This window comes from Daucus carota, chromosome 4, assembly GCF_001625215.2.
Source record: "Daucus carota subsp. sativus chromosome 4, DH1 v3.0, whole genome shotgun sequence".
In the NCBI taxonomy this organism is placed as follows: domain Eukaryota; kingdom Viridiplantae; phylum Streptophyta; class Magnoliopsida; order Apiales; family Apiaceae; genus Daucus; species Daucus carota.
The window spans coordinates 48,004,356-48,031,643 of NC_030384.2; the positions used below are offsets into that span (position 1 = coordinate 48,004,356).

At 35.8% G+C, this 27,288-nt stretch overlaps 6 protein-coding genes across 11 annotated transcripts; 3 read left to right on the forward strand and 3 right to left on the reverse strand.

The window, feature by feature from the left end:
- The first annotated feature begins 545 nt into the window (after window positions 1–545).
- LOC108218795 (protein DETOXIFICATION 19-like) lies at window positions 546–7,064 on the forward strand. Of its 5 annotated transcripts, XM_064091550.1 has the most exons (12): window positions 546–806; window positions 1,396–1,617; window positions 2,450–2,562; window positions 2,728–3,035; window positions 3,270–3,329; window positions 4,535–4,854; window positions 5,061–5,605; window positions 5,894–5,980; window positions 6,084–6,140; window positions 6,280–6,518; window positions 6,606–6,724; window positions 6,806–7,064. In XM_064091550.1, exons 1-12 carry the CDS (start codon window positions 621–623, stop codon window positions 6,935–6,937), a joined length of 2,388 nt encoding a protein of 795 aa, XP_063947620.1. In that variant the 5' UTR covers window positions 546–620; the 3' UTR covers window positions 6,938–7,064. The 5 variants fall into 5 exon arrangements, 4 of the variants coding, with proteins under 4 accessions (XP_063947620.1, XP_063947621.1, XP_017247395.1 ...); XM_064091551.1 differs by lacking the exon at window positions 3,270–3,329; XM_064091552.1 differs by lacking the exons at window positions 546–806; window positions 1,396–1,617; window positions 2,450–2,562 and having other exon boundaries at window positions 2,955–3,035; window positions 4,527–4,854.
- A 219-nt stretch (window positions 7,065–7,283) lies between these two features.
- LOC108217493 (receptor-like protein 46) lies at window positions 7,284–9,773 on the reverse strand. The gene has a single exon (XM_017390321.1). It carries the CDS (start codon window positions 9,771–9,773, stop codon window positions 7,284–7,286), a length of 2,490 nt encoding a protein of 829 aa, XP_017245810.1.
- Window positions 9,774–10,825: 1,052 nt separating this feature from the next.
- On the reverse strand, window positions 10,826–12,814 carry LOC108218794 (uncharacterized). Its single transcript, XM_017391905.2, has one exon. The coding sequence runs from the start codon at window positions 12,773–12,775 to the stop codon at window positions 10,853–10,855; it is 1,923 nt and encodes a 640-aa protein (XP_017247394.1). The 5' UTR covers window positions 12,776–12,814; the 3' UTR covers window positions 10,826–10,852.
- A 2,839-nt stretch (window positions 12,815–15,653) lies between these two features.
- On the forward strand, window positions 15,654–17,511 carry LOC108218797 (early nodulin-like protein 1). Its single transcript, XM_017391908.2, has 2 exons — window positions 15,654–16,268; window positions 16,845–17,511. The coding sequence occupies exons 1-2, from the start codon at window positions 16,097–16,099 to the stop codon at window positions 17,390–17,392; spliced, it is 720 nt and encodes a 239-aa protein (XP_017247397.1). The 5' UTR covers window positions 15,654–16,096; the 3' UTR covers window positions 17,393–17,511.
- Window positions 17,512–18,392: 881 nt separating this feature from the next.
- On the reverse strand, window positions 18,393–24,400 carry LOC108216261 (dynamin-related protein 5A). 2 transcript variants are annotated; one of them, XM_017388972.2, is made up of 8 exons: window positions 23,992–24,400; window positions 22,893–23,084; window positions 22,595–22,801; window positions 21,616–22,044; window positions 21,277–21,504; window positions 20,993–21,200; window positions 20,139–20,832; window positions 18,393–19,617 (listed from the first exon to the last, which is right to left on the reverse strand). In XM_017388972.2, exons 1-8 carry the CDS (start codon window positions 24,346–24,348, stop codon window positions 19,431–19,433), a joined length of 2,502 nt encoding a protein of 833 aa, XP_017244461.1. In that variant the 5' UTR covers window positions 24,349–24,400; the 3' UTR covers window positions 18,393–19,430. The 2 variants fall into 2 exon arrangements, with proteins under 2 accessions (XP_017244461.1, XP_017244462.1); XM_017388973.2 differs by having other exon boundaries at window positions 21,005–21,200; window positions 23,992–24,399.
- LOC108216262 (protein RALF-like 19) lies at window positions 18,460–18,822 on the forward strand. The gene has a single exon (XM_017388974.2). It carries the CDS (start codon window positions 18,460–18,462, stop codon window positions 18,820–18,822), a length of 363 nt encoding a protein of 120 aa, XP_017244463.1.
- Window positions 24,401–27,288: the final 2,888 nt, after the last annotated feature.

Here is a 27,288-nt window from a genome sequence, read left to right on the forward strand (position 1 = left end):
CCACATGAAACAACTTTTCAATCTATAGTCAAGCCCATACTAAGCTCCAATGCGGAGATTTATTTTATTTTTTTTCTACCTCACGTAGGCCAGGTTTGGACAAGTGTTCTAAGTTTTAATAGCCTTTTTATATTTACTCAAAAAAAAAAACAGCCTTTTAATAGCATGTTTAATCCAAGTTATTGAATTAGAAAATCTCGAATTTGTAAACGTGAAAAAGTTTTATTTTACTGTCCTTTTGAAGATTTTACGAGAGTCCCTCCAACCAGGTAGGGATGTCGATGTCAAATTATATTTTGTTAATATTTTATTAAAATTACGAAATAAATTAATGAAGTGTGACATGATAAAATGAATTAATTTGATTTCCGATTCCAATCATAGATGGAATATTTTATTTATGATTCCGAATGAATTTAATGAATAAAATCTGCCATATCTCGAAGTTCAATTATTGGAGTGTCTTTTCACACGGTAATTACATAATTTTCACCACCTAATTTTTTTATAAAATGGGGTGAATATTTTATTTAGATATAAAAAATTCACACAGTATTACAGTAAGTACACATCATAGAAGTGGACATCTGCTTCCTACCGGTGAGAAAAAAGTGACAACAATGGCGGAAATCAAGAGTATTGGGGTGGTGGGTGGTGGCCAAATGGGGTCCGGAATTGCCCAACTGGCCGCCGTTAATGGCATCACCGTCTGGCTTCACGATACCGACGCCGGAGCTCTCACCAGAGCTCTATCCTCCATTTCTGACTCTATTCAACGCTTTGTCTCTAAAGGTCAACTCTCTCAGGTCTATTCTTTAGCAACCCTTTTTTCTACTTGTTTTAAATTTTTGAATCTTTGGCCCTTTTGAGTTGATTTAGTTACATACGTGTTCTTAATTTTTTGTATGTATGTGTGTATTGGGGTTCTTGAAATTCATGTGAATATATGAGTTCTTGATCAAATCTAGCAATTCTTGATCTCTGTAGCAACCCTTTTCTACTTGTTTTAAAGTTGAATCTTTAGCTTTTATGAGCTGATTTAGTTACATAAATGTTCTTGATTTTTATGTTTGTATGTGTCTATATTGGGGTTCTTGAAAATTCATGTAATTTTATTAATTCTTGATTAAATCTAGCTACTCTTGTTCTCTCTATCAACCCTTTTCTTTTTCCAATTTGTGTTTGAAAGTTTGAATCTTTGACCTTTTTAGTTAATTAATGGAGTTATATCTATGTTCTTGATCTTTATGTGTGTGTGTAGTGGAGTTCTTGAATTTCATGTGAATATGATAATTCTTGATTAAACCTAGGTATTTGATTGTATCACCTGTGTATGGAGTTTATTTTTTTAATATTTTAGGTTGTGTGTGTAAATTTTGGGACTTTATTACACAGGAAGTGAAAACTGAGGCTTTGAGATGTTTAAGGTGTACTTCTAACTTGGAAGATCTTGCTTCTGCTGATATTGTTATTGAAGCCATCGTGGAATCTGAGGATGTTAAGAAGAGTCTTTTTGTTCAATTAGATAAGATTGTCAAGAAGTCTGCAATTTTGGCGTCTAATACTAGCTCAATCTCTATTACTCGTTTAGCTGCTGCTACAGGCAGGCCTCAACAGGTTAATTCTGATTACTTCAGTGAAGTTTTTTCATGTTTAATGTTTGAACTGAATTTGTTCTGGTTTGGTGTATGTAGCTACAGTAACTAAGAAGATTTGTGGGTTCAAATTATTTGATTGACTTGTTTTAGTATACTTGGTCTTAGTTTAATCTCTAAAGAAGGTTACAACTTTTGGAACTTTTATGCGGAAAATTTGAAGAAAACAATTGGATAATGGATACCTCTAGATGTAAGAAAATGCAGTGTTGGGGGTTGTAGCCAACTTTTATTTAGGTTTGCAATTGTGTATGCACCATCTAACTGATAGAAGATGAATTAGACTCATAATTGGTCAACAAGAAAGACCATCAACTATCCTGGACCATTACCTTAATTTTGTGTAAGTGAGATTCTTTTACTGTTCTCTGCTTGATGCTTAGTTTACATACAGATTTATGATGTTATCACGATATTGCGAAGTATCAGACTTACCTCATGGTTTAGTGTTTTTTTCCTGTAGAAGTGATAGAATTCTATCAAAGTTATGCTTTAATAAATCTGATAGAGTGATCCCTTGCAGTGTCATATTTTTCTATTTAATTATGTTCCAATTTGTTGTTTTGCCATGTAAGTATCGGGACCGGACTGCTTAAGGTTTACCTTGTCACATAATTTCGGATTACTGGGTGCAAAATTAAGACATGGCTAAATTTGCCAAGCTACTGAATAATATTGAAAATATTATATTCAAATTCATTTGTTGCACTTATACTTTCCGAATTTCATTTGTTGCACTTATACATACCGTGCACTATGATATCATCATGAAGATCCTCCCTTTTTCCTCACAGGTGATTGGCATGCATTTTATGAATCCTCCGCCTATCATGAAGCTGGTGGAGATTGTTAGAGGTGCAGACACTTCAGAAGATACATTTAATGTAACAAAAGCACTGGCTGAGAGGTAATGATTGCAATACTTTTGTTGCTTTTCTTCTCTCTTTACAAGCAATCATCATGGATTACTATGGCACGTTTGTGTATTAGCGTTATTTTGCTTCATCCGGCTCTCACCCTATATGTAACGGTCAGTGATCTGGATAATGTATACAAGTCGTTGACTTTGCAGGTTTGGGAAGACAGTAATTTGTTCTCAGGATTACTCGGGCTTTGTTGTGAACCGAATCCTGATGCCCATGATAAACGAAGCATTTCATGCACTGTATACTGGAGTGGCAACAAAGGAAGACATTGATACCGGAATGAAGCTAGGAACAAACCATCCAATGGGTCCTCTAGAGCTTGCAGATTTCATCGGACTGGATGTCTGCTTATCTATAATGAAAGTTCTTCATGCAGGCCTGGGAGATGCCAAATATGTTCCTTGCCCACTTCTCGTTCAGTTGGTGGATGCTGGGCGCCTTGGTAGAAAACGAGGTATTGGGGTATACAATTACAACAAAGTATCTAAAGAAACCAAACCATCGTCGCCTCGGCTCTGAACTATTACCAGAATAAAACATGCCTAGATTTTTACCATCATAGATATTCTAAATTAATCCTCTGCCCTCCATAAAACAGTGATCACCTTGGTTTATCTCTCGACTTTCAGGAACCTGCTCTAGTACCTTACCCCATAGCACTTAATATCTGTCACCATCATATTTGCAGAAAAAGAAAACATGTTGAGAATCTCAGTCTGCATAGTCTCAGAAATTGTTGTGTTGGGAGGTACAGAACTCTGGATCAATTTTATAATGAATAATTTACAATATTATATGTGCACATCATATTTGTCAACAAACACACACCAATTTGGCAATTTCATACTGTATTTATTTCAGATTTACTTGTAGCTGGTAGAACAGTCCAAAGCAATGACATTGATGCAGCACTTACGAAGCCGCCTGTCTTGAAATCTGTATATGCATATATGATACTATCATTGCTAGAAGAAAAAAGTGAATTTGTTTTTGCAACTATTCCGTTTTCTTGAATACAAACAAACACAGAGTTGTTCAACGTAAAGTGACATGGGAGAGCCACTTTGCTCTCTGCTAACTTAATTTTAAGCTGGCAACACACTCATGACAATGAAAACAGAAACTTGTCTATATAGTAAAGTTGACGTCAACAATGATGGTACTTTGTTCTTGCATGTTGGACTCCTAAAAAGGAAGTAATCTATTTATTACTACATGTCAAAATCACAGAAATAAATTAAAATCAGACTTAATGGGTGAAAATATAAAATAATTATTAGAGAAATTAATCAAATAAGCAATTGAATAATTATTAGATATCTAATAAGTTTGATGAGCTACGAAATATGGATCAATTGATGATTAATTCTGATTAATCACCGACTTATAGAATATGGTATGTGTCGCTTATTTGCATATTAAAAAATTGGAAAATTTAAAATTTTACGTAAAAGTTAGAATATGATATGTCAATTTTTTCTACATTATTTGGAATTGTTTTAAAATTTGAAATTTAATTATTAATTATATATAATCTAATTGAAAATATTTTTTATCATGTCATTAATTTTTTATATCTAATAATTTATAAACTATTGATAAAATTTATTAAATTAAAGATTAACTTTCAATTATAAAAGCATAAGAGAAGTCAACGCAGAAGGCTCTTAACATTAATGTTATTCCGATAAAGAAAATAATTTATCTTTGTGCATAAGTATCTCTATTAAAAAGCAAAACAATTTATTGTAATAATATAGTATTTTCTAATTGAGGGGGTTTGACATTCTTGAGATGAGATGAAATCTCAGTATACCACACAAACTATTAACTAAATATGTGCTGATTCAGTCCTTACTGGCCTTTTACCGGCTACATCTGCTGATATTTAAGACCCAACCAGAAGGCCAAAACTAATTATTCTTTGTCTCCTGCCTTTTTCAAGTTCACCAGGGAAATTCAAGAAAGAAAAGGAGATAAAAATGGAGGCAAATAACATGGTGGTCAGTAGCAGCAGTGATGCTTTGCTAGTAAAACAGGGAAATGATGGTGATATCACTGATAAGAGGTGGTGGTCATGGAGTTATAAGTTGTTGGACATGGAAGAAGCTAAGAGGCAGGTCTTGTTTTCACTGCCAATGATCATAACAAATGTTTGTTATTATGCTATCCCTTTGATCTCTGTTATGTTTGCTGGTCACCTTGGACAGCTTCAGCTTGCTTCTTCCAATCTTGCCAATTCTTGGGCTACTGTCACTGGCTTCTCGTTTATGGTATTTTCTTACTTATATCCATCTCTCGAATTGTAAATGCAGTAGTTAGATGGTATATGACTCGTGTCGGTGTGAGTATGCTCAATTGTAATTGTGTAATATCTTGTTCTACCAAGTTAGGTTGTGTGTGATTGTGATCATTTAGTTCTCTATTGTATTGGAATAGATAGAGTGATTTGAGTTGATGTGTGATTTTTTCGATTCAGGTGGGCTTAAGTGGTGCACTTGAGACCCTTTGTGGGCAAGGATATGGTGCAAAACTATATGGAATGTTAGGAATATACCTACAAGCCTCTTGCATTATATCGATAGTCTTTTCTATAATTATATCCACTCTGTGGATATATACAGAACCTATTTTGGGATTACTTCATCAAGATCCTGAGATTTCAAAGGCAGCTTCGCTCTATATAGTGTACCTTATACCCGGATTATTTGCATATGGTGTACTGCATAACATCTTGAGGTTTCTCCAGACACAGTCTGTGGTCATTCCGCTGGTTGTTTGTTCTGTGATCCCCTCAATCATTCATATAGGCATCACATATGTTTTAGTTCAGTGGACATCTCTCGGCTTTGTAGGAGCACCATTAGCAGCTTCAATTTCATTATGGATATCGGTTCTTATGTTGGCATCATATGTACTCTATGCAAAGAAATTCAAGCAAACATGGGAAGGTTTTTCTTGGGAGTCGTTTTCTCATGTTTTTGGTAACTTGAAGCTTGCTCTTCCTTCTGCAGCTATGGTTTGGTTAGTTATCTTTTAAACCCTGATTATGTTCTGGCTTTTCACTTATACAAGTTCTTGTTTAAAAACATGAAATTCAGTCCTAGCATTGTTATATACTACCATAGTACCAGTTTAAAAACACATAAAAGTTTCAATCTTGGACTTTTAGATAAGCTTTATGATTCATTGGGAAATCCAGCTCAATTTCAACTTATTGCCCAGAACCAAAATGAATAGCATAAATTATACCATTCAATATGTCATGTGCATGATCTGATAATTTTTACATTATTACTTTTTGTTTGCTAGTTTGGAGTATTGGGCATTTGAACTTCTGGTGTTACTGGCAGGAGTAATGCCAAATGCTGATGTAACTACTTCACTGATCGCTATGTGGTAAAGTCACAAATTCTTCGTGTTAATAAGATTTGAGTCATCTATATCAAAGATATATAAGTTCATTATTTGAGCACTGATCCAGTTTTTTTATATATTGCAGTGTAAATACAGAAGCAGTGGCATATATGTTTACTTATGGCCTCAGTGCCTCTGCCAGGTTAGCTAAAATAACAGTAATCATAGTCTGTGCTGCAAATTTACTTGCTTTAATTACTATGTGTGCATGTATTATACTTTAACCACATTAGAGTCTTTGTTAATGTCGAAAATTAATGATTAATGTACGTCTATCACAGTACAAGGGTATCAAATGAGCTAGGAGCGGGAAATTCTGAAAAAGCTAAGCATGCGATGAAGGTCACTCTTAAGCTCTCGATCATTCTTGCTGTTGCAGTTGTGCTAGCTCTAGGATTTGGTCACGATATATGGGCTGCTTCCTTTAGTGATAGCTCAATCATAATAAAAGAATTCGCTTCAGTAACACCCTTGCTTGTCATTTCCATAGTAGTTGATTCTATTCAAGGAATCTTGTCAGGTAACTCATGGTCTATCAAGAGTGATTCTTAAATTTTATATATTAATCCTCCATCGGAAATCAGAACTGGTTGAATGTCTGGTGCAGGGGTGGCAAGGGGATGTGGCTGGCAGCATCTTGCTGTTTACATTAACTTAGCGATGTTTTATTTCATAGGAATGCCGATTGCAATGCTGCTAGGATTTAAGTTGAAACTATATGCTAAGGTGACAAAAGCAGCATGTCTATGAATAATGTTCGTTGCAATTATGTCAATTCCATTAACTTTGTTTTTCTTAATCGTTCAGGGATTGTGGCTGGGATTAATTTGCGGTCTCTCTTGTCAAGCGGGAAGTCTGTTACTGCTAACAAGATTCGGTACATGGAACAAAATGGAGCTCAGTGGAAGTAGACATGCAGAAAGTGCAGTTCTTGTTTAATCAAAGGTTTTAAGCGAAGTTTCCAAAGTAATTCAGTTTTTCAAGTCTTCATCTGAATCTAATTACTTCGTAAGTCTTAAATCTTAATGATTTATTCTATATGGAGTTCAATTGGAGAATTGTTATCCTGACTTGCCTTCTCATTTAGTTATAAATTTGTATCTAGTTATTTAGTTGAGCATACATGGTCAAACTGCAAAAGTGCAACTTATATTAGCCTCCATGATTTGAAACTGAAAAGAACAAGCTTTGCCACTGAATTGGAACAATGATTTTGCGACTTTCAACAGGGACACTAGGTTTTTTACTGCTACTGAATACAGTACTTCTGAACTTAAAACTTTTCCTATACTCTGTGCCTATACTGAATTGAGTAGTACTTTGGTGTGGGTGGTAGATAAAAGTACCCGCTAACAAATATCACGAAAACTGATAGAATGAAACCAAGTGGGAATCCAATCCAAATTCCTGCCCACAAGAACCATGTATCAAGTCCACTAGTATCATCCTGTTCTCTTGTTTCCGGTGTTGGCTCATCTCTTGAACATGTCACCCCAATTTGCATCCCACATAAGCCACTGTTGTTTGCAAAATAGCTCAGAACATTCATTGTGTCCATTTGTCGGCCTCGCGGGATTATACCACATAGTTTGTTGTTACTCACATCTAGTACAGATAGTTGAGTTAGCTTCCCAAATGATTCTGGAATCACACCAGAGATGATGTTGTTTGATAAGTCCAATGTCTCTATACTCTCCAAGTCTCCAAAGCTTTGTGGTATATTTCCCGCGATTCTGTTGTTGGAGATGTTAAGTTGCTTCAGTTCCTTTAGATTTCCCAAGGAAGCCGGAATATCACCAGAAAGCTTGTTCTTTGACAAGTCCAACAAAGAATAGATATCAAAGCTATGACCTGAGAGGTCTTGAATTACCTTCTTCCAGTTCACTATTAAGTGATTTTCCGTCTTCCAGTTCACAAATAAGTCATTGAGCTCGATTGAGGATGTGGAAAAAACAGTTAATAGTGAAGGTGTAAAATGAACTTCAGTCATTCCGTTCAGATTGCCCAACTCTGAGGGTATACTCCCAACAAGATTGTTGTTTGAGAGATCAAGAATTCTGAGGCAACTTTTGTTGGAAAATGAGTTGGATGGTAGTGAACCATGTAGAGAGTTGTTACGCAGAGTCAGTACTTGAAGGGTCGATATTTGGGAAAGAAATTTGGGGAATTTACCAGTAATGTTGTTGTCATGGAGATAAAGCTGTTCAAGCTGATTCATATGTGTCAGGTTCCTTGGCAAATTTCCAGAGAACTTGTTTTCCTGAAGTGCAAGAATTTTTGTTTCTTTACAAAATGAAACGGGTATTTCACCCGATAGTTCATTAGATGAAAGATCAACATAAGTAAGTATGTCATCAGGGTCAAATACTGGGAATGTATTGCCAGAGAATCTGTTTCTTGACAAGTCCAGTAGAAAGAGTCGACGCATTTTTGCAATAGATTTCGGAATGGGTCCCGAAAAATGGTTCCCAGAAAGCATAAGAAAAAGGATCTGATTTGCATCACCTATATTTTCAGGCAGCTTCCCTGAAAAATTGTTTCTTGACAGATCCAAAAATGATAAACTTAGAGATTGAAAGAGGTGAGATGGGATAGAACCATTAAGCATATTATCCGACAGCAGTATACTCTCAACTTCCATCTCAGCAAGCCAAATTGGGAATCTTCCTGTGAGCTGATTGTCACTCAGTTCAAGCAGATTGATATTCTTTTGAGTGGAAATCCATTCTGGAATTTCTCCAGCTATTTTACATGATCTGAGAAAGAGTTGAGAAAGCCTAAACTTAGGAACAATTCTGGCATTATTATTCCAATTCATGTTATTTCCTCCAAGACCCAAATTCTTAATCCTCCACATTTCAAATAACCAGGTAGGAATTTCTCCAGAAAGCTTGTTATCATCTAGCCGAAGGGTTTCTAGTTTGCTCAAGTTGAATATAGAACGCGGTATGGCACCAGTGAAACTGTTCTTGCTCAATGCCAAAGTAGATATGTAGGACAAAGTTCCAATCTCACTAGGAATTTGCAGCACTAATTGATTATTCCTCAAATCTATTACTTCCAGTCGCTTCAAATTCAGAATTGAATCTGGGATTCCCCCAGAAAATTTGTTCTGGCGAATAGAAAGCTGTTGCAGCTTTGTCAGATTTCCAATCTGTACAGGAATATTTCCTTCAAGAAAATTCTCATCCAAGTTCAACGTCCTTAAATCTTCAAGCTTTCCAACTTCAATACGTAAACCACCTTCTAGTGAATTTCTACTCAAATCAAGAAGTTGCAGAAACTTCAAGGAAAAAAGTTCTGCTGGAATTGAGCCATTGAAACTATTCCCTGCCATGTTGAGGTCAACTAGTTTAGTGAGATTTGCCAACCCTTTGCCTGAAATTCCTCCTTGTATACTATTGTCGGAGATATCAAGAAGCGTTAAGGATCTGATGCGAAAAACAGGGTCCAAGATTCTTGCATTCACTTCAATGGGGTCTTGAAGAGGCATGAGGAACAGAAAGTCCAGGTGTAGAGCTGTTATGTCACGAGAACGCAAGCCACAAACAACTCTATCCCATTTACAACAATCAGAAGTGGAGTTCCATGACTCTAGGTGAAGAATCAATATATCAGATGGTGAGTATGAGGAATTGAAGAGAGTGGTGAGTAGAGAGGATTTGAACTGGAGAAGTGATTGTTTCTGATAAGCAGGACAAGATGAGCATTGCATGAGCATAACCATGAATATGGAAGGCACAATTAACATGATCAGGCTTAGTGGCTTGGCCATTGTTGTTCTTTATCTCTTGCTTATGTGAAGATTGAAGAGGGGTTGGATAGTTTATATAGAAAGAAGCAGAGTACAACTTGAGATCAAGGAAATGGAGACTATTGGAAGTCGGTCATACACTCATACTCATAGTGGCCGAGTCTGTGTGACACTTAGTTGACTCCCGGTGAATACAACAGGTATGGGAAATTCCACAGCACTAGCCTTAAATCCCCGTGCGAAACACTTCAAAATTTATTATTTATAATTTACATTTTAATATCATCTTATCGTTTTAGTATTTACAATTTAAAATTTGATTGAATTATATTAAATAACTGATATATTTTTTCTTAAAATCTAGTTATTATAATATTTTTTTATTATAAATCAGTAGTATAAATAATAAATAGTTTTATTACTTATATGTAAATGTTTTTATAATATTAATTTGTGATTACGTGTTTTTTGATTAATTTTAAATTATATCTCAGACCTGTGCAAATGCTCCACTTGCACATGTTAATAGCCGGCTTTGCCCCTAGCTTCTAATAATTTAGAAGAAAAATTGTTTGCATATGGTTTTAAACATACATTATGACGTTTCTCTAGACTCAATCTGTTGTCATTCCCCTGGTTGAGTTGTTCAGTTATTCCTTCAATTATTCATTTAGGCATCAATATGCTTCAGTTCAGTGGACTTCCCTTGGCTCTGAAGGAGCGCCATTTGCAGCTTCAATTTCGTTATGGATCTCAGTTCTTACGTTGGCATCATACGTACTTCTTGCAAAGAAATTTAAGCCAACATAAGAAGATTTCTCTTGAGAGGCCTTATCATTTGTTTGCTATCTTCCTTCAGCAACTATGGTTCGGTTAGTGTTTCAATCGTAGCTACATTATTACTTTTTTTTTTGTCAAGTAAATTGCTGGTTTTTTTCCAGAGAAATTTTTGTGAAAGCATGAAACTGGACTGTAGCATTGTTAATGATTAATGAAGGCATATCACCAATATATGAACATTTACTTCAAAATATATCTTGCAGTTTCCCTGGGAGTTGATTCTGTCCCCGGAATATTGTCAGGTAATCCTTACCACTGATCTATCGATCAATAGCATACATTGGCAGACGGAGAGTCTCATTTATGTGATCTAACAGAACCTCCTCAGTGATGTTGTCCTTGATACTTCTCATAACCTTTTGATAGGTGTTGATATCATTTGGGGTCGACTTGTCTGGCCTGATCCGCATCAAGGTCCATACTTTCTCTTCTTCTTCCTCGACTGCCAAGGTACACTCAACAATCCTCCCAGAGTACAAGGACGGATCAGTATCGCCCTTGAAAGCAATCTTGTTCCCTTCCATAAGCTTTTTCTTTCCCCGCTCATAGAGAAATAGTAGCTGGCGCGTATTAACCATCTCAAACAAGAAGTCCACCGAGTTCATTGTCACATATTTCCACTTCAGGAGCTGTTCACATGTACGAGGGACATAACATTCATCCCAGCGCTGGAAAATAAGGCCATCTGCATCATGTGGAAGCTTGGGGATAAATTCCTTCAGAACTTTGGGAACGCTTGAAAGAAACCAGAAGTCCTTCCTTCTGACCCTGAATGGTTCCAAGTCATAGTTGTAGCAAGGATTTCTACTCCCACATATGTTATAACGCTCCTGGTTCCTTGGTTGAATAACTTCTTTCTCAATCATGTTCCAACGTTCACAAAAAGGTCGCTCTGTAATGGAGATTTGATTGACTGCCATCATATCATATATCAAGTATCTTCTTTCCTTCTTATGTGAGTCTGGCAAAGTATCAATTATCATCTCCCCATCCAGTAGTGTAAAGTGGTGAGTGTTATGTGCCGGTAAACCTTGACTAGTAGCTCTGCAAGGAAACCTCATCTGAACCCGTCGAAAATTGAATTTCCTGTCAATTAGGTAACATCCATCCTTGGTAATCAGCATCATATACCGCGTTCCATCAGCTTTCCAAGTGGCATAATATTTGTGCTGCTTTAACAGTTCCAAGTTGCCACTGTTCAGTGAAACTGGATGTGATCCCGGAAACTGTGAGTGGCCTCGTACTCCTGCAGTTCCCATCTTTAGTGATTGATAGCAGAACTGTCTCATTGCTTCTTGCTGAGCAGAAGGGATACCATCTCCCAAAATGTCATCATTTGTCATTGATACAATCTCCGCCTCATGTTTCTCCTGTCCCGAAGAACCAGAAGCTCCATCCTCCTCCTCGTCATCCAATTCATTAGACCTTTTCCACTCCGGAGTCACAGGACAAACAACTCCACCAGGCTTCCCCTCATGATAAAACTCATACAAAGCCTCAATATACTCCGCTTTATAAATTCCAGGCGGACGTGCCTCAGCAAACATCCTGATCGCCTGAGTCACCGACACACACATCGCCCTCATCACATAATGCACAATCATAAACCCCGTCCTGTTATGCCCATGAGTACAATGCACAAGCACATACTTCCTCCCCTCTCTCTCCCTAAACCGCGAAACCTCATAAACAAACCGGTTCACAGCACCACTATCAGGCACCGAATCACGCCCCTTGCACGCTATCTTAACATGCCTAATCCCCTCATTCTTCCAGTCACTAACCGAATAATACCTACTCGTGTTCGTAAGATCAATCACCATCCCAATCTTCCTCCCCAGCACATTCTGTTGACGGATCACCTGCCTGCAAGAGTACCTCTTTCCAGGCACAATTGAGTCATTAAAGTTCTCCCCGAGCGGGACTTTCGAAGGAATTAGCCGACTAATTTCTCCCCCTGCCCCCGGGCAGTCCAACCAGCCCGGAGGAAGCTGAAGCTGTTGCACATTTACGATATAATCATGATCAATTTTATGTTGTTTTTGTTGATTATTTGCCTGATTATTTGGTGTCTCAGTTGTTTCGTGAGATTTTTGTCTTTTGAGTCGTTCGATTCGTTCTTGGCGCTCCCTGCGGTAAATCTCAACAGAAGACTCAGCGCGGGGCTGGGCATTTAAATCCATGGTGTGACTTCGCAACAGGCTGTTCGAAACAACCAGGGTTTTCCCTGTTGTGGGTGAAATAACCCCAAATATGAGCCCCGGGATGGGTATTTATAGACGAAGGTAAAATCCGATTCTGTTTTGGTTTTCTTTGTGTGTGTAATTTACAGTTATACCCTTTGAGAGACTCGTGTTCGGATTTGCACGCTTGGGCCAGAAAGTCCATGAGCAGGTCCAGGTTCTGATGTTGGGCCGCGGAAGATAATTAAGGAGCTGTTTGCGCCATTATTTTCTTTAAAAAAATTTAAGGACTTTTTTTAAAAATATATTTTATATTTTAAATATAAATGTTAAAGAGGTGTTTTATATTCGTTATTTTCAAAATTAAGGATTAATTTCAGAAAAAATTAAACTTTTATATAATTTTTCTGCATAAATAAATCCTTATTTCAAAAAACAAGAATAATCGAATTTTTTAAAATGTGTCATCGTAACGTGTGTCATGACAGAGGTGGTAAAGTTTTATGGGCTCCAATTTCACTAATCATCAATCATCAATATACTTATATAAAGGAGAAGCGAGGGGCGTGTAGGTGGCGCCTCTCACATCGATCCGTTCTATTTTTCTAATTTTCTGGAATTTTTGGATGAAAAATATCAAAAATTAGAGTTACCTTTTTTAGTTTCGCGTATATTAGAAGCAAGTTTCAGAATCTGATTTTGTTTCAGATTATTTATGGAATATAGTAGCTTGAAAGTTTTAATCTGATTTTGTTTCTGATTATTTAATTATGGATAATATAATTATATAAAAATTAGAGCTACCTTTTTTAGTTTCGGGTATATTAGAAGCAAGTTTCAGAATCTGATTTTGTTTCAGATTATTTATGGAATATAGTAGCTTGAAAGTTTTAATCTGATTTTGTTTCAGATTATTTACTTTTTTAGTTTCGCGTATATTAGAAGCAAGTTTCAGAATCTGATTTTGTTTCAGATTATTTATGGAATATAGTAGCTTGAAAGTTTTAATCTGATTTTGTTTCTGATTATTTAATTATGGATAATATAATTATATAAAAATTAGAGCTACCTTTTTTAGTTTCTGGTATATTAGAAGCAAGTTTCAGAATCTGATTTTGTTTCAGATTATTTATGGAATATAGTAACTTGAAAGTTTTAATCTGATTTTGTTTCAGATTATTTAATTATGGAAAATAGTAATACACAAGTCTCTCTGCACCTATAAATACCCCTACAGATTGTAGGGTTTTGGATTATCTAAACACAACCTCCTCTCTCTCAATATCACAACCCTACCTTTCTCTGGTGATAATTCTCCTGCTCGATTTCTAACTCGGTTGTAAGCAAAGGTAGTTATAGACCGCTATGTTGGAGTCGACAAATCCAAACACGGGAAAATATTATAGTCTTGACATGATATCGATGAATGATATCAATAAATTAATTGTTAGTGATGTATGTTTGTTAGTTATTATTTTATAATATTTGTTTTGTTTTTTGGACATGTTTGTTGTTGTTGATTTTTTTATGATTTACTTTGTATACAGGAAAAAAATTATTCATGCATTATCTGTTTGCTCCGTTCAAGGAACTTTTCAGTGAATGCTTTTTATACAGTATTAAAATATAAAAGTTGTTACGAGCAAGGGTAGTTATAAACCGCTATTTCACGGATTTAAGTTAGATATTTTTGTGCACAATCAATCCAAAAAAATTGGAGTAAGGTGACAATGTAAGAACATGATTACTCTAAAAAAACACAAATAAAGTTAAGATTCGTCGTGTTTTAAATTGTTAATTACGTGTATAAATTTATTTTCATTTTTTCACCATGAATTATAGTCCAATTTTGCAATTTTATATATTAGTATTGTATTACATCAAGATTTTTATAATATAAATTTATTTTATCCTACAAATATTAATTTTGAAACATTAATATACTTTTTATAGACAACCATAAAATTATTTTATTCTACAAATATTAATATTGAATTATTAATATAATTTTTATAGACCGCCGCAACGCGCGGCTTCTCAACTAGTATATATATATAAAGGAGGATGCGGGCGTCTCTAGAATTGTTCGATTCAGTCTTCTGATTTTTCTTAAATTTCGGATAAAAATTCAAAAAATCACGTTCAAGAATTCTAAAAGTAATACAATTCTTTTCTTATTAAATTCTAAAGATGATACAATTCGGGCGTCTCTAGAATTGTTCGATTGAGTCTTCTAATTTTTTTTAGATTTCGGATAGAACTATAATTATAATTCAAAAAATCAGGTTCAAGAATTCTAAAAGTAATATAATTCTTTTCTTATTGAATTCTAATGATTTTACAATTCTTTTCTTATTTAGTTTTTCTTATTAAATTCTAAAAATGATACAATTCTTTTCTTATTTAGCAATCCTAAAATAAATAGGATTATATTTAATATAATTCTTTTCTTATTGAATTATAATGATTTTACAATTCTTTTCTTATTTAGTTTTTCTTATTAAATTCTAAAAATAATACAATTCTTTTCTTATTTAGTAATCCTAAAAGAAATAGGATTATATTTATTCAAACTACCAATAATAGATAAACTACAGTTTATATTTAATATTTGTAAGATAATATGTACAATTTTTATTTTCGATAAGATATATAGAAGATGTAGTTGAATTTTATATTATAAAATTCTATTTTCGATAAGATATATAGAAGAATAATCTAATACTATGTCCGTAATCACATGTGTGTTCGATTCAGTCTTATAATTTTCTTAAATTTCGGGTTGAAAATAAAATTATAATTTAAAAACTAGGTTCAAGTATTGTATAGATAAAAGGATTGCAAAAATAGTACAATTCTTTTACTCATTTGTAAGGGCTTATCCTCTGTCGTCCCAGGTCTTGGGTTCGACCCTGGCTCATCTCGAGAATATCTTAGAACAGATACTCATTTGTAAGGCTATAAGCCATATTTGTCAAAAAAAAATAAATGATATCTCAGGGGATTCTAAATCAAATCAAACGGATATCATATACAAAAATGGTAACAGAAGTCTCACATTTATGCAAGAGAGATTAATTCAAAATATAAGGTTCTCATTCGTAACCTCCGAATAATAATAAATAATAATAATATATGGGCCGGATACACCGGGCCTCTTCATACGTTTCTTTTATCTAGGACCTTCTCCAACGGTAACCATTTTTCACAGTCTATATATTCACCCATTTCCCTAGCCCTGCTCATCAAATCTCATTGTATTCATATTTTATATTATTATTGTAGCCATATAATTGTTGAAGCTCAAATTCTAATTTTAAGATGGATTGTTTAAGAGTAATTTTATTTTCAATCTTGCTGGTTTCTACAATTTGTTCTTCAGCAGAGGCTCTCAATTTTAATGTTGGTGGTAAATATGGCTGGTCTCTCTACGCTTCCGGGAATTACAATCAATGGGCTAATATGATGAGATTTCAAGTCAATGATACTCTCAGTAAGTTGGCATTTTCTCACTTACACAAATAATATTATTCACAAATTTCTCGATTTATATGATTTCTATTTGTCCGAAGAAGAAATTATTATAAAATAGATATGTTTTGTTAAGTCGGACCAGTGTTGTAAAAAGCGGAAATCGGACTTAATCGGTGAAGTCACGGAACAAGGGTTAATTGAATTGATCGGAGATTAATCCAATTGATCGGTGATTAATCGGAGATTTAATCAGTTCGGCAAGCTACGGAACATGGATTAATCGGTGATTAATCAGCGATTTTTAGAACAGAGAGTCGGACGTTCAAATCAATTCATATTTAATTACTGGTGAAAAATGACGTGATCGTTTTTGTGTTTTCGTTTGTATGTATGATGTGCATTGTTCCGAAGATTGGTAGTTAATCAAATGATGTAACTCGTGAAATTGATTAAATTTTTGATTATATAATTAATCATTTTGATTACTCTCTGATCTATCTAATTATTTTTTGATTAAAATTTGTTCTGTGTTTTATTGATTAAATCGGATTTTTATCTTTTATCACACTGGTGATGTGTATAAATTTTTTTGCAGCATTCAAGTACAAAAAAGAAACGGATTCAGTTGTGGTCGTGACCAAAGATGATTACGAGAAATGCAACGCGGAGAAGCCGATACAAAAAATGGACGGTGGTGATTCTGTTGTCAAGCTTGATCGTTCGGGCCCATTTTATTTTATTACAGGAAATAAGTCAAACTGCCAAAAAGGACAAAAGCTGCTTATTGTTGTCCTAGCTGTCCGAGATAAGGCCCCACCAACTCCAGCTGTGCCAGCCCCTGCTCCGGCACCGGAAAATATAGCTCCGGTCCCTTCGCCGGCAACTAAAGCTCCCAGCCCCTCCCCATCATCTGAGAGTCCAGCTGATTCTCCACCACCGGCGATTTCTCCGGCGCCGGTGACTCCAAGTCCGGCGGCCGATTCACCTGGAATAGTTCCCACACCCTCTCCTTTGAGTCCCGGTAATTCTCCATGGAACATGTCGCCGGCGCCGGCTCCGTCGAGTTCATTTGCTCCGGCTATGTCTCCGGCGATGCTGGTGACAGCTGTGTTGGGTGTAATTGTGACATCTTATTACATTTAATTAATCAGGAAAAGAATATTTGTGGGTGATTCTTTTATATTTTTTTTCCTTATCTGTTTAGTTTTACAATTTGGTGTGGATTTGAAATCTTCGTTATTTAATAAAGAGGATTGCATTTGAACTTTTTTATTATTTGTGGTATACAACTTTTTTGGTTCTCCCTGCATTTTCCACTTGCCCGACCGTTGCTAAGCTGTTTTATATGATCGATTTCGTTTTGTTTATAATCGGTTTCGTTTTGTTTATAATTAGTTTTGCTACAATATCCGTTGCTGCAACTAATTATTCCCTCCTTTTCATCGTGATTAAGAGCATAATGTGTGATTTCTGTGTTATGTATGATCGTAGCTAAAAAAAATATCATGATTGAGGATGTATCATTTCAAATAGCTTCTTTTATCAATCGACATTTCTCCCCCAAACTGATGGACGCGGTTGCTTCTTCAAGCTCATGGACTCATGATAATCAAAAAATCAATTCACAGAAAAGAGAAAGAGAGTTTAATCAGTAGAATATAATATAATAGATCTCAATTTCTTCCGTATCTTGGTTTTAATTAAATCCCACTTTTGAATGTGGTCACTGGTCTATCAATGAGAGATAATATAAATAGGTTTATAAACTATTAAAAATAATTTTATATTCGTTTTCATTTAAAACCTCGATATTCTAAGATAACTAGCAATGTAACAAAAATAGGTTTTGCTTGTAAATTAAACGATTCAACACCTGAGTTTCTTGTTGACACTAATGAGTTTTTTTTTTTTTTCACATGTTGACACTAATGAGCTTAGTTGTACATTTAAACATGAACCAGAATGAGCATTTGAACCATTGAAGCAAGCACTCATGTAGCCCACAACAAAAACACAAGGAAGCTTGGAGAAATCACAAATTGCCATGCAAGGACATACGTTAATTTCGTTAACTCTCAGTCTCACCAACCAAAAATCTAAACTTAGTTATTTTAATTTTAGCCATTCACCTCCTCCCCATAGAACCAAAAGTTCCATTTCATCAATACTCCCCAGGCCACTCTCTCCTAGTCGGAGTTCCGTGTTTCATAATGGCCGGGTTCCGTCTAGGTTTCTTCATCGCCCTCCTGGCACTCGCCATGCTGGCTGAATCAAATTCCCCAGCGCTCCGCGAATTCCAGTTGAATGTTGCTGGCAACAGCAGCGATGGTGAAGCTGGGCATCTCGTCGGACATGTTGGGGACTATATCGATTCGATGGAAGAAATGATGATGGAATCTGAATCTGCACGGAGGAACCTTGCTGCAAGTACACACATCAGCTATTCTGCACTTATTGCTAACCGAATTCCTTGCAGCAACAGAGGCAATTCCTACTATAACTGCGGAGCTACTGGCCGGGCTAACCCTTATTTGCGTGGCTGCACTACTGCAACCCGCTGCGCCAGGCGTTGATCACAACAACCAGATTACATATAATCATCATGATTAAAGGCATTTTGGCATTCATGCATCCCTTACGATAAAATTATGTATAAAGAGTCCATCCATATAAATTATGATAAAATTATGTATTGTTGATGCAAACAAAATGAAAATGAAGGGTCGGGGATTCTGTATTTTGTATTTGATGGTTATTGATATCTGAACTGAATGTAACAGAAATGCAGGCATCAAAATCAAGCATGTTGGGGGTTATGCTATCTATATGCATTCTATCTTTACTTTGTGTATTCTATCATTCTTTAATTCTTTAATTGTTTGGCAAAAATATGAAAAATTATTAACTGAAAATTTATATACAGTGGAAACAGCACGCCATCTTCCTCTTATAACATCATGTGGGTCAATAGCAATTGATAATCATATTCAGGCATACATTGATACACGTATCAACTGAAAGTGAACTTACAAGAGATAAATGCCTGTCATAGTCAGGTGGGGGTTTAACCTTTTTACATCTGGGATGCTCACCAATCTTGGATGTTTTACATAAGCTCCTGAAGTCGGAAGGCCCTACCCACGCCATGAAGATAATACTGGAGTCTGACTAAGAGTTTCCTTTAAAGTGCTCTTGCCACGCTTTTGAATTCATTTAAGCAGGAATGAAGTATTTTTTGGCGCTTTTGAAGAGACTGCTTTTCCTCTTGTAGAATGTCAATAGCTCCTGGTGCGACAAACATGTCCATAAATTTCTCATCGTTCACAGCAAACAGATCCAATCCAACTGCTACCACAAGCCGCTCCTGGCTGCTCAGAAAATATAAAAGGGTTTGCATGATCAATCTTTCCACATCAGCTAAAATGAAAATAGTATAAACATTTAAAGCTTCCTATATTTTTTTATTTAATATCAATACAGGAAGACTCTTAAGCATTTGCAAATAGAAAGAGATGGTCAAAATTCAGAACCCAGCACAAACTGAGGGTGTATGTACATTTTAATCAGCAGAACCTAAAGGATTTGGGCATGTCCATGCAAACTAATATGAATGTAATTGGTGCTGTGTGAAGTTCTAACCTCATTTCAGGAGCTTAAAATGTGAACTGTGTTACACTAGTTCAGGGCTGAAGAACTATCTGAATTTGAGTATCAGTCTACTATGCTACATGAAACAACCGGGTTCTAAAGTTTCATAGTAGGTTCAAAAGCTCCATAGTACTAATGGGAATACGAACTGCTACACTAATTTAAGAATTACTAAGCCATCTAAATTTGAGGTAGAATGCAACAAGAAACAAGCATGTACAAAAGTTGAGTAGTACCCTACCACGGAGTGAGGAAGCCAGAATTCAGAGTTGAAGTCACACTTCTCTCGACCAGAACTTCACGTATTCGTGCAAAATGTTGTGCAGCTAATGAACAAATCTCGGAATAAGCTGAACCTGATCTTGAACCATTATCCCCATTTCCTAATAAAAAACCACAACCATTGTTGCCTCTTGTCTGGTCTACATTTCTATTAGTGCCTATTGTTCTAGAGTGTCGCTTCCTCCCTGCAATCTCATGGCAGTGTCCAAGTTCTTTCTTTATTGCAAAATTTACATCAGTTGGCTGATCAGGGGATGGGGTCTCTGGTACAGTCATTAAGCTTTCACGTCTAGCTTCTCTGCCATCAGCAACTTTTCCTGGTGTGGTCTCCTGTGCATTGTTTTCTGGAGGAATATTTTCTTGGTCTTTCATTGAATCATTATGCACCACCACCGCCCTCTCCGATAGCTCAAGACCAAATGAACCAGCTAATGCATGGTTATACCTGTATGTGGAGTTTGTGCTTGGACCGAAACTACCCAAGAGGTCATTCTCGTAACAGACCAGAGAATATGGGCTTGTAACTGAATCAAGATGGTGGCGAACTAGTTGTTTGCACTGTTTAGCAAGATCTTTTATAAAGCAATTATATGTGCGCCTTAAAGCAGCATGGTATCCCACATAACCATCCATATCTGTCAGTTTACTACCATCTGCAAAAGGCCATCAAAAGCTCTTTAGCATGTTATGCTCTTAGTCTTGAATAGCAAAAGAGTATGGAAGAGGAAAACAAATATGTTAACAAAATAGTCCACCATCGCTAAAAGAAAGTAATATAGTATCAATTAAAGAAAAATCAGTGAGAAACACTACATAACATCATACTGTCTGAGTTGCGTTGTTGATTTCTCAATGCAGCAAGATCAAATAGATTTCCCAGAACGAATGCAAGTCGATCACATGCTGAGTCAAGAAGTGGTGCAAGCCATGACCGAGCAGCAGCTCGGGCGATTTCTGCAGCTGCCTCTGTAATTCCCCTACCCCCGCCTCGGCCAGCATGAGCAAGTAATATATTAGCAACCTGTCAGACAATATACCTGGACTAAGTGATCTAGTTTGCAATTTCAGAACAAAGTTCTCTAACATCTGATACATACCTTCTCCCTTGATACTGAAGGGCACTCAATCGAATATGTAGCACAACGAAATTCATGCATTACTCTTTCAAAAGCAGCTCCTCCGTACAGACGAAGGGTGGCATTAGGAGGTTTTATATCTGCTGTAACTCCAGGCCAGCTCCCAATTCCACTCTCTGATTTTTCTTCCTCGGTAGTTTTCCCCCATTGTTCTGGGCAAGGATCAGCTGCTCCTTCAATTAAATCTCCCTTTGAATCATAAAGAAATGAATGGAATCAAATAATGACTGATTTAACCAAAAATCAAAGTTAGCGCTAAAATTTAATTAAATAATAAGATAAATTCCAGTTACAACACACCACATGATTGCATATAGCTGCAGCGTGCAACATTGCTGATCTCCGAAGATGTGCAACATCAGAAGTAGCCTGTATTTTAGAGTCCATCCTAGCTAATTCATCTGTGACTTCACCACAGCGCTGTTCGAGTAAAGCTAATGTTGCTGGTGCAGCTTCTTTGTATCGCTTTTGAAGCTCGAGTTCTAAATAATCCCGGAGGCATCCAAAACCAATATGACTCTTAAACTTTTCTTCATCAAAACCTCCTTTCACTCCATCACGCAGATGGTGCAGCACTTCTGCATCTACATGCGATATTTGCCTGCGGAATTCCTCGTTTGAAATCATGCTCTTCTCCTTGGGCAATGCCACAAAATATGGTCGGCAGTTCTCTCCAAGATAACCGCTTGCACTCAAATATCGGTCCACTTCCCACCGATCTGTAAACTCCTACACAAATCCATAATAAAATGAATTAGAAGATCTGAAATCACAACAAATTCAATAATGATGAACAACAGATATTTCAAAAAAGAACACAGCTAATCATTTTACAGAATTTAGACCAAAAAAAAAAAAAAAACTTGCCCTTTGTTAGCATTCCTGCATACTACCAATTATATATTTCTTAAACATAAAGCACTAACGTTTCACACAAACTGAGTTTTTATTGAGACTTGAAGCTTTACCCTCTTCCTAGAGATGCAAGAGGTATGGCAATTGGGCCAAAGCCCTTTTAGCTATTGTTACGAGTTACTTTTTTCATTTTTGTCCTCATATGAGACTAGTTCAATATCCTTATCTATTATGACTGCTTTCTTACTAGTCAATAAGTTCAAAACCAGATCAGGAACTATATAAAGCTGGAACTCAATACTTCCTTCAATAAGATGGTCATTTATAAGGTTTTAAATATACCATCATTGATGGTTATATGATCAATATTAAAAACCAACCAATTGATCTATTCTAGCTCAATACAATAGTTATGCAATAGTACCTTGAGCCTGTTATCAAATTTAGACACCACAATTATCGTTCTCTTGAATGTTGGATCAATTTCGCGGATAGTGTCCAGCCACAAAGACGAACACCACTCAACACTACTCTGCTGAAGAAACAAAAGAATGCGGTGGGGAGGGCTGGCCAGTGTTTTCACCATTGAGAGGATTTCCTCAGGAGTTCTCTCTGGTTCACCCTTCTTTGCCTGACAAATGCCAATTCAATTCATATCAGTGAAAATTACAGATTTCATAGGGTAGCAGAAATAAGTATAATCACATTTTCAGATTGATTACCTTAAGAACAAATCCTGGGGTATCAATGATTGTGAGATTAGGACAATGGGCATATTCAGCTCTCATTACAATTGGTTTAGAAGAGACAGCAGCTTTCGTCTTCTTTAAAAGTGCCTCCGTACGTGACTTAATGGTATCTGCAATAGTTGATGCTAAAACAATGGGGCTTCCATATTCTTCAGAATCATCATCCTGTTGTACATGTCAAGCTTCAATATATGTGCTATAATTACTACCAGATTTATTGAGACGTCTTCTTTTTGTCTACGACTAGCATGAAAGAATGTATGTTACTGATATGTACATATTTCACGCTTAAATAAAGAACTAATAACAGCCGGTGAATGTAATCTATAATTTCCTTCAGACTAAAATACTCCTAGTGTCACTAAGACATTCCACTTTTGCATGTGCAGACTCAAAGCTCCACATAAAAACAAATTCATTAAGGCCTCAACAATACATATTAGACATATTAGATACATATTACAGAGCATTCATAGTACTAGACCAGTGGCTTAGCCTGAAGGAGATACTCTGCCTCCCTGAATTTGTTGGTGCTGAGAGAGTACAAGTCCTCTACCGCGTGCGTCTTGGTAAAGGCTTTCAAGCTCTACAATGTCTAAAATTAATGCTGACTGAATAATTGGAGATCCAGTTTTTAACACCCACAAATATCCAACATTCTATCAACCGAAAGAAGTCACTTATTATAGGTGTTTTGCGTTCTAATTTCAGTTATTACAAATTTTGAGCAGTGGACTCAAACATTTTTACAAATGCAAACCTGGTCTTATCAATACTCGTGATCAGTAAAACACATGGTTTATGTCTTCCTGCTTTCTCATACTACCTTACACAGCCTTATAATTTCCTTCCTGCTTCATCGAGTCAATTTTATTTGAAATTTCACTATTACAAAATATCCGATTGTTATTTAATCGAATAATTGTTACATTTTGGAGTCTCAGAGAACTAATTAAACACTGATATTTACAGTGCTAAAACTCAACCAAATTCACATAAAATTTAAAATTACAACTTAACAATACCAGTAAAAAACTATAATTAAAATAATAGAGAGTGTTAAGCTAATTACTTGAAACCGACAGCGCGGCTCGAGTGCGGTTGAATCATGAATCATTTGAAGAATCAAAGGCCTTCGAGTCCCCATTTCAACTTCTCGAACATTGAATCGAAACCCTAGGAGTGCTTCAAGCAGCGAGCTCTTTCCATCAGACTGACCGCCTATCGCGACAATCTCGGGGATCGGGAGCTTCTCTCCGAACGCCACAGCGGCGGCCTGGAGGCGATTATAGGCTTCGAAGCGCTTTTCGAATTCATTGGCTAATCGATTCGAGAATGAGGAGGAGGACGTGTCGGTTGCTGATTGGTGATCGCGGTGTCGTTTGGAGGAGTGGGATTTGTCGGCCGGAGTTTTGGTCGGTGTCGCCATTGGAGAGAGAGGTGGAGAGATAGAGAGATAGAGGAGGGAGATTGAGAATTTAAATTTGAAACGCTCCTGGGAATAAGAAGCCGTTGATGTGATTTGAATAATGAGTGGGCTTCAGGATGAAATTGTCCGGGTCATTATTTTGGTCTGGAATGAAAATTCGGGCCCAATAACCACAAAAACGGATGGGAGGTTGTATACTTGTATCGGCGGATTTGGGCTTACATATACCCTGAGTGCTCAAATAGGGGTTTCCAAGCGCATCCCAAAAGTATTTTAATATCTGCTAAAAATTAGAGCTCCTAGATTATGTATCATATTAAATAATAACAATTTTAACAATAACTTTTACAAATTTTATTTATTATTATAGCATAAAATTAAAAATTTATTAGGAAGGAATTAATTTGATAAAGATGGAAAAAATTGTGAATAAAGATATGAGTAAATGATTAAGATAATGTTGGAAAGAAACATCTATCAAATTTTATAACGTTTTAAGAGGCGAGCATAAGACGAGAAGGGAAGAAGGAAAAATGACAAAAATATAGTAATTTTTATATATCTGTACAAAATAATCACTATTTCAGTTAATAGTCAAAAATACTACATATCACATTTTCTGAAATTAGGTAATCCGATTTATTAAAATTTGATGCTTAAGCAATGTTGAATAAATGATGCATCAAACGGAGGCCAAAACAGAAACCTCACAAGTGCTGTCAAAGTGTCAACAGTATGTTGCAAACTCCCGACCTCCGCAAAAGGTACAAGAGTTCTACCTAACACCAAAATCTTGTTGGCATCTCTTACGTAGGCCTGGTAATTTGACACGTAACACGCTAACACGAAATGAAACGACACGAAAAAATGGATACGGGTTTTGATTTTCGATACACGAACACGAAATTACACGATAGATTTCGTGTCGGATATGGGTTTTCATTTGGGGTACACGAAATACACGAAAGTACACGAAATATTTGTAGATTATATTTATTATATATTATATATATGTAATGATATATTAAATATATAATTGAGTATAAAGTATATATTTATATGTATATGTGGATATATATTGTAGATACATTAACAAATTTATAAAGAATTGTATACAAGTATAATATATATCATTCACATTTAATAAATTTATAAAGGAAATTATATATTAAATCCATTTTTTGATTAAAAAATATATTAATATTTTTATATATTATATACACGAAAAGTACACGAAATATACACGAAACGATTCGAAACGGATACGGGTTTCAAATTAGGTACATGAAATTAATAACGGGCGGATACCGGTTTCACCTTCGAGTACACGAAACACGAAAATACAAACGGAACGATTGCCACCCCTACTCTTACCCTTCAGAATTACAATGTGTAATCTATATGTATACCCCCAAATGATCAAAGGCTTTACAAAAATGAGACAGTCTACAGCTTAATCTAGTTCATAAAACTTTTATTTTCAGAAGCACGAAACTCCTAATACAACTTTTATTTATATAGAATTCTGCAACTGCAATAATTAGGTAATTTGAAACATATAGATCGAAACCAGCAATTTCAGAAAATAATCTACGGCGCTTCAAGAGCCAAATGGATTAGCATACAAAAATTTAATCCAGCACTGCCGAATTATAAACTTATATATCAGACCATCATCCTCAGCAAACTCTTTTATTCTAAACTCGCTTAATCAATCAAGTATAAAGCTTCTTTAAAAATGTAATGTACGTACAAGGATATATATATCATATATCAAACATATCTACGCGTAACCACAAAACCCGTTCTCACATTTAGCCCCGTACGAACAAGTCCTGCCACACTTGCCGCAATGTGCATCATTATCCTCAACATTCGTGCAGGTTCCGCCGCAGCATCTCTGTGCATAAGCACACTTGTGTCCACATTGCCCGCAATTATTCCTGTCTCCGAGAACATTGCGACAATGCGTCTTGCAACAATACAGCAGGCTCGTGCCATTGTTCGCCGACACCCCGTTACACACGTATTTGTTACTCTGAGAGCATGTCGTGCCTTTCTTGATCACGTTTTTGCTTGCGAGGAATCGGCTTCTTAGTCGTGTGTTCGCAAATGGGGTGTCGAGAACGTATTCTTCTTCTTCTTCTTCGTCTTCTAATGTCTTGTATGACGAGGAGGAAATGAAGAGAGTGGTGAGGAGGAAGAGAATGGTTGCGAGCTTGAGCAAGTTGTTACTTGCCATACTTTTACTAATGTGGAAATGTAGAGATCTTGTGATGAGGTATTTATAGACAACTATGTTCTTGTAAGTTGTAATATCTAAGTACATATATGTAAGAGGATTGGAGGAAAGTTTGGGGTTTGAATTATGAGCCACATGCTTGTTGTGAACATGGTGTTAATAAATGAAGTTTGTGAGAACTATAGCCTAGATAGATTCTTTTGGTTTAGTGATCAAACCTATAGGTTATCATTGTTCATTTAGCTTTAAAAGTTATTGATTTAATCTATTAATATTTATAATAAAATATTTTAAATAATTAATTATTATGAAATATTGTGTTGATCTAATTTTTAAAATTTTGATTCCAAAAAGACAGCTATTTAATTTTGACCATCAAAATCTGGTCGAAAAAGAACTGAAAAGATCTAATATAAATATTTTTAACCAAATACTGCAAGTCAAAAATAAATATCTTGAGTATCATTTTCGATCGTTTATATTCGACTAAATTTGATTAAAACTAATGTTTTGGAGCTTTAGCCAAAAATTTGCCCAAAAAAATTGAAAATTTTAGTCGAAGTGGTTTGTTACATATAAGTATTATTGTATATTTAACTAGTTTAATTGAATTCTAATTTCTGACTTCTTACAACATTGTTTTTGATCCACTAATACTTGTTTATAATAATAACCTCTAAATTCTAAGTACCCGCAGA

Bases quoted from the DNA above. Each gene is read 5' to 3' on its own strand.
- LOC108218794 (XM_017391905.2), bottom strand. From the start codon at position 12,775: ATGGATTTAAATGCCCAGCCCCGCGCTGAGTCTTCTGTTGAGATTTAC.
- LOC108217493 (XM_017390321.1), bottom strand. From the start codon at position 9,773: ATGGCCAAGCCACTAAGCCTGATCATGTTAATTGTGCCTTCCATATTC.
- LOC108218797 (XM_017391908.2), top strand. From the start codon at position 16,097: ATGGATTGTTTAAGAGTAATTTTATTTTCAATCTTGCTGGTTTCTACA. The intron at 16,269-16,844 runs GTAAGTTGGCAT...ATTTTTTTGCAG, and splicing joins TCAAGTCAATGATACTCTCA to CATTCAAGTACAAAAAAGAA.
- LOC108216261 (XM_017388972.2), bottom strand. From the start codon at position 24,348: ATGGCGACACCGACCAAAACTCCGGCCGACAAATCCCACTCCTCCAAA. The intron at 23,085-23,991 runs GTAATTAGCTTA...CATGTACAACAG, and splicing joins AGCCGCGCTGTCGGTTTCAA to GATGATGATTCTGAAGAATA. The intron at 20,833-20,992 runs GTAGTGTTTCTC...GGCCTTTTGCAG, and splicing joins CTCAGACAGTATGATGTTAT to ATGGTAGTAAACTGACAGAT.
- LOC108218795 (XM_064091550.1), top strand. From the start codon at position 621: ATGGCGGAAATCAAGAGTATTGGGGTGGTGGGTGGTGGCCAAATGGGG. The intron at 3,036-3,269 runs GTATTGGGGTAT...TCATATTTGCAG, and splicing joins GCGCCTTGGTAGAAAACGAG to AAAAAGAAAACATGTTGAGA. The intron at 5,981-6,083 runs GTAAAGTCACAA...TATATATTGCAG, and splicing joins ACTTCACTGATCGCTATGTG to TGTAAATACAGAAGCAGTGG.
- LOC108216262 (XM_017388974.2), top strand. From the start codon at position 18,460: ATGGCCGGGTTCCGTCTAGGTTTCTTCATCGCCCTCCTGGCACTCGCC.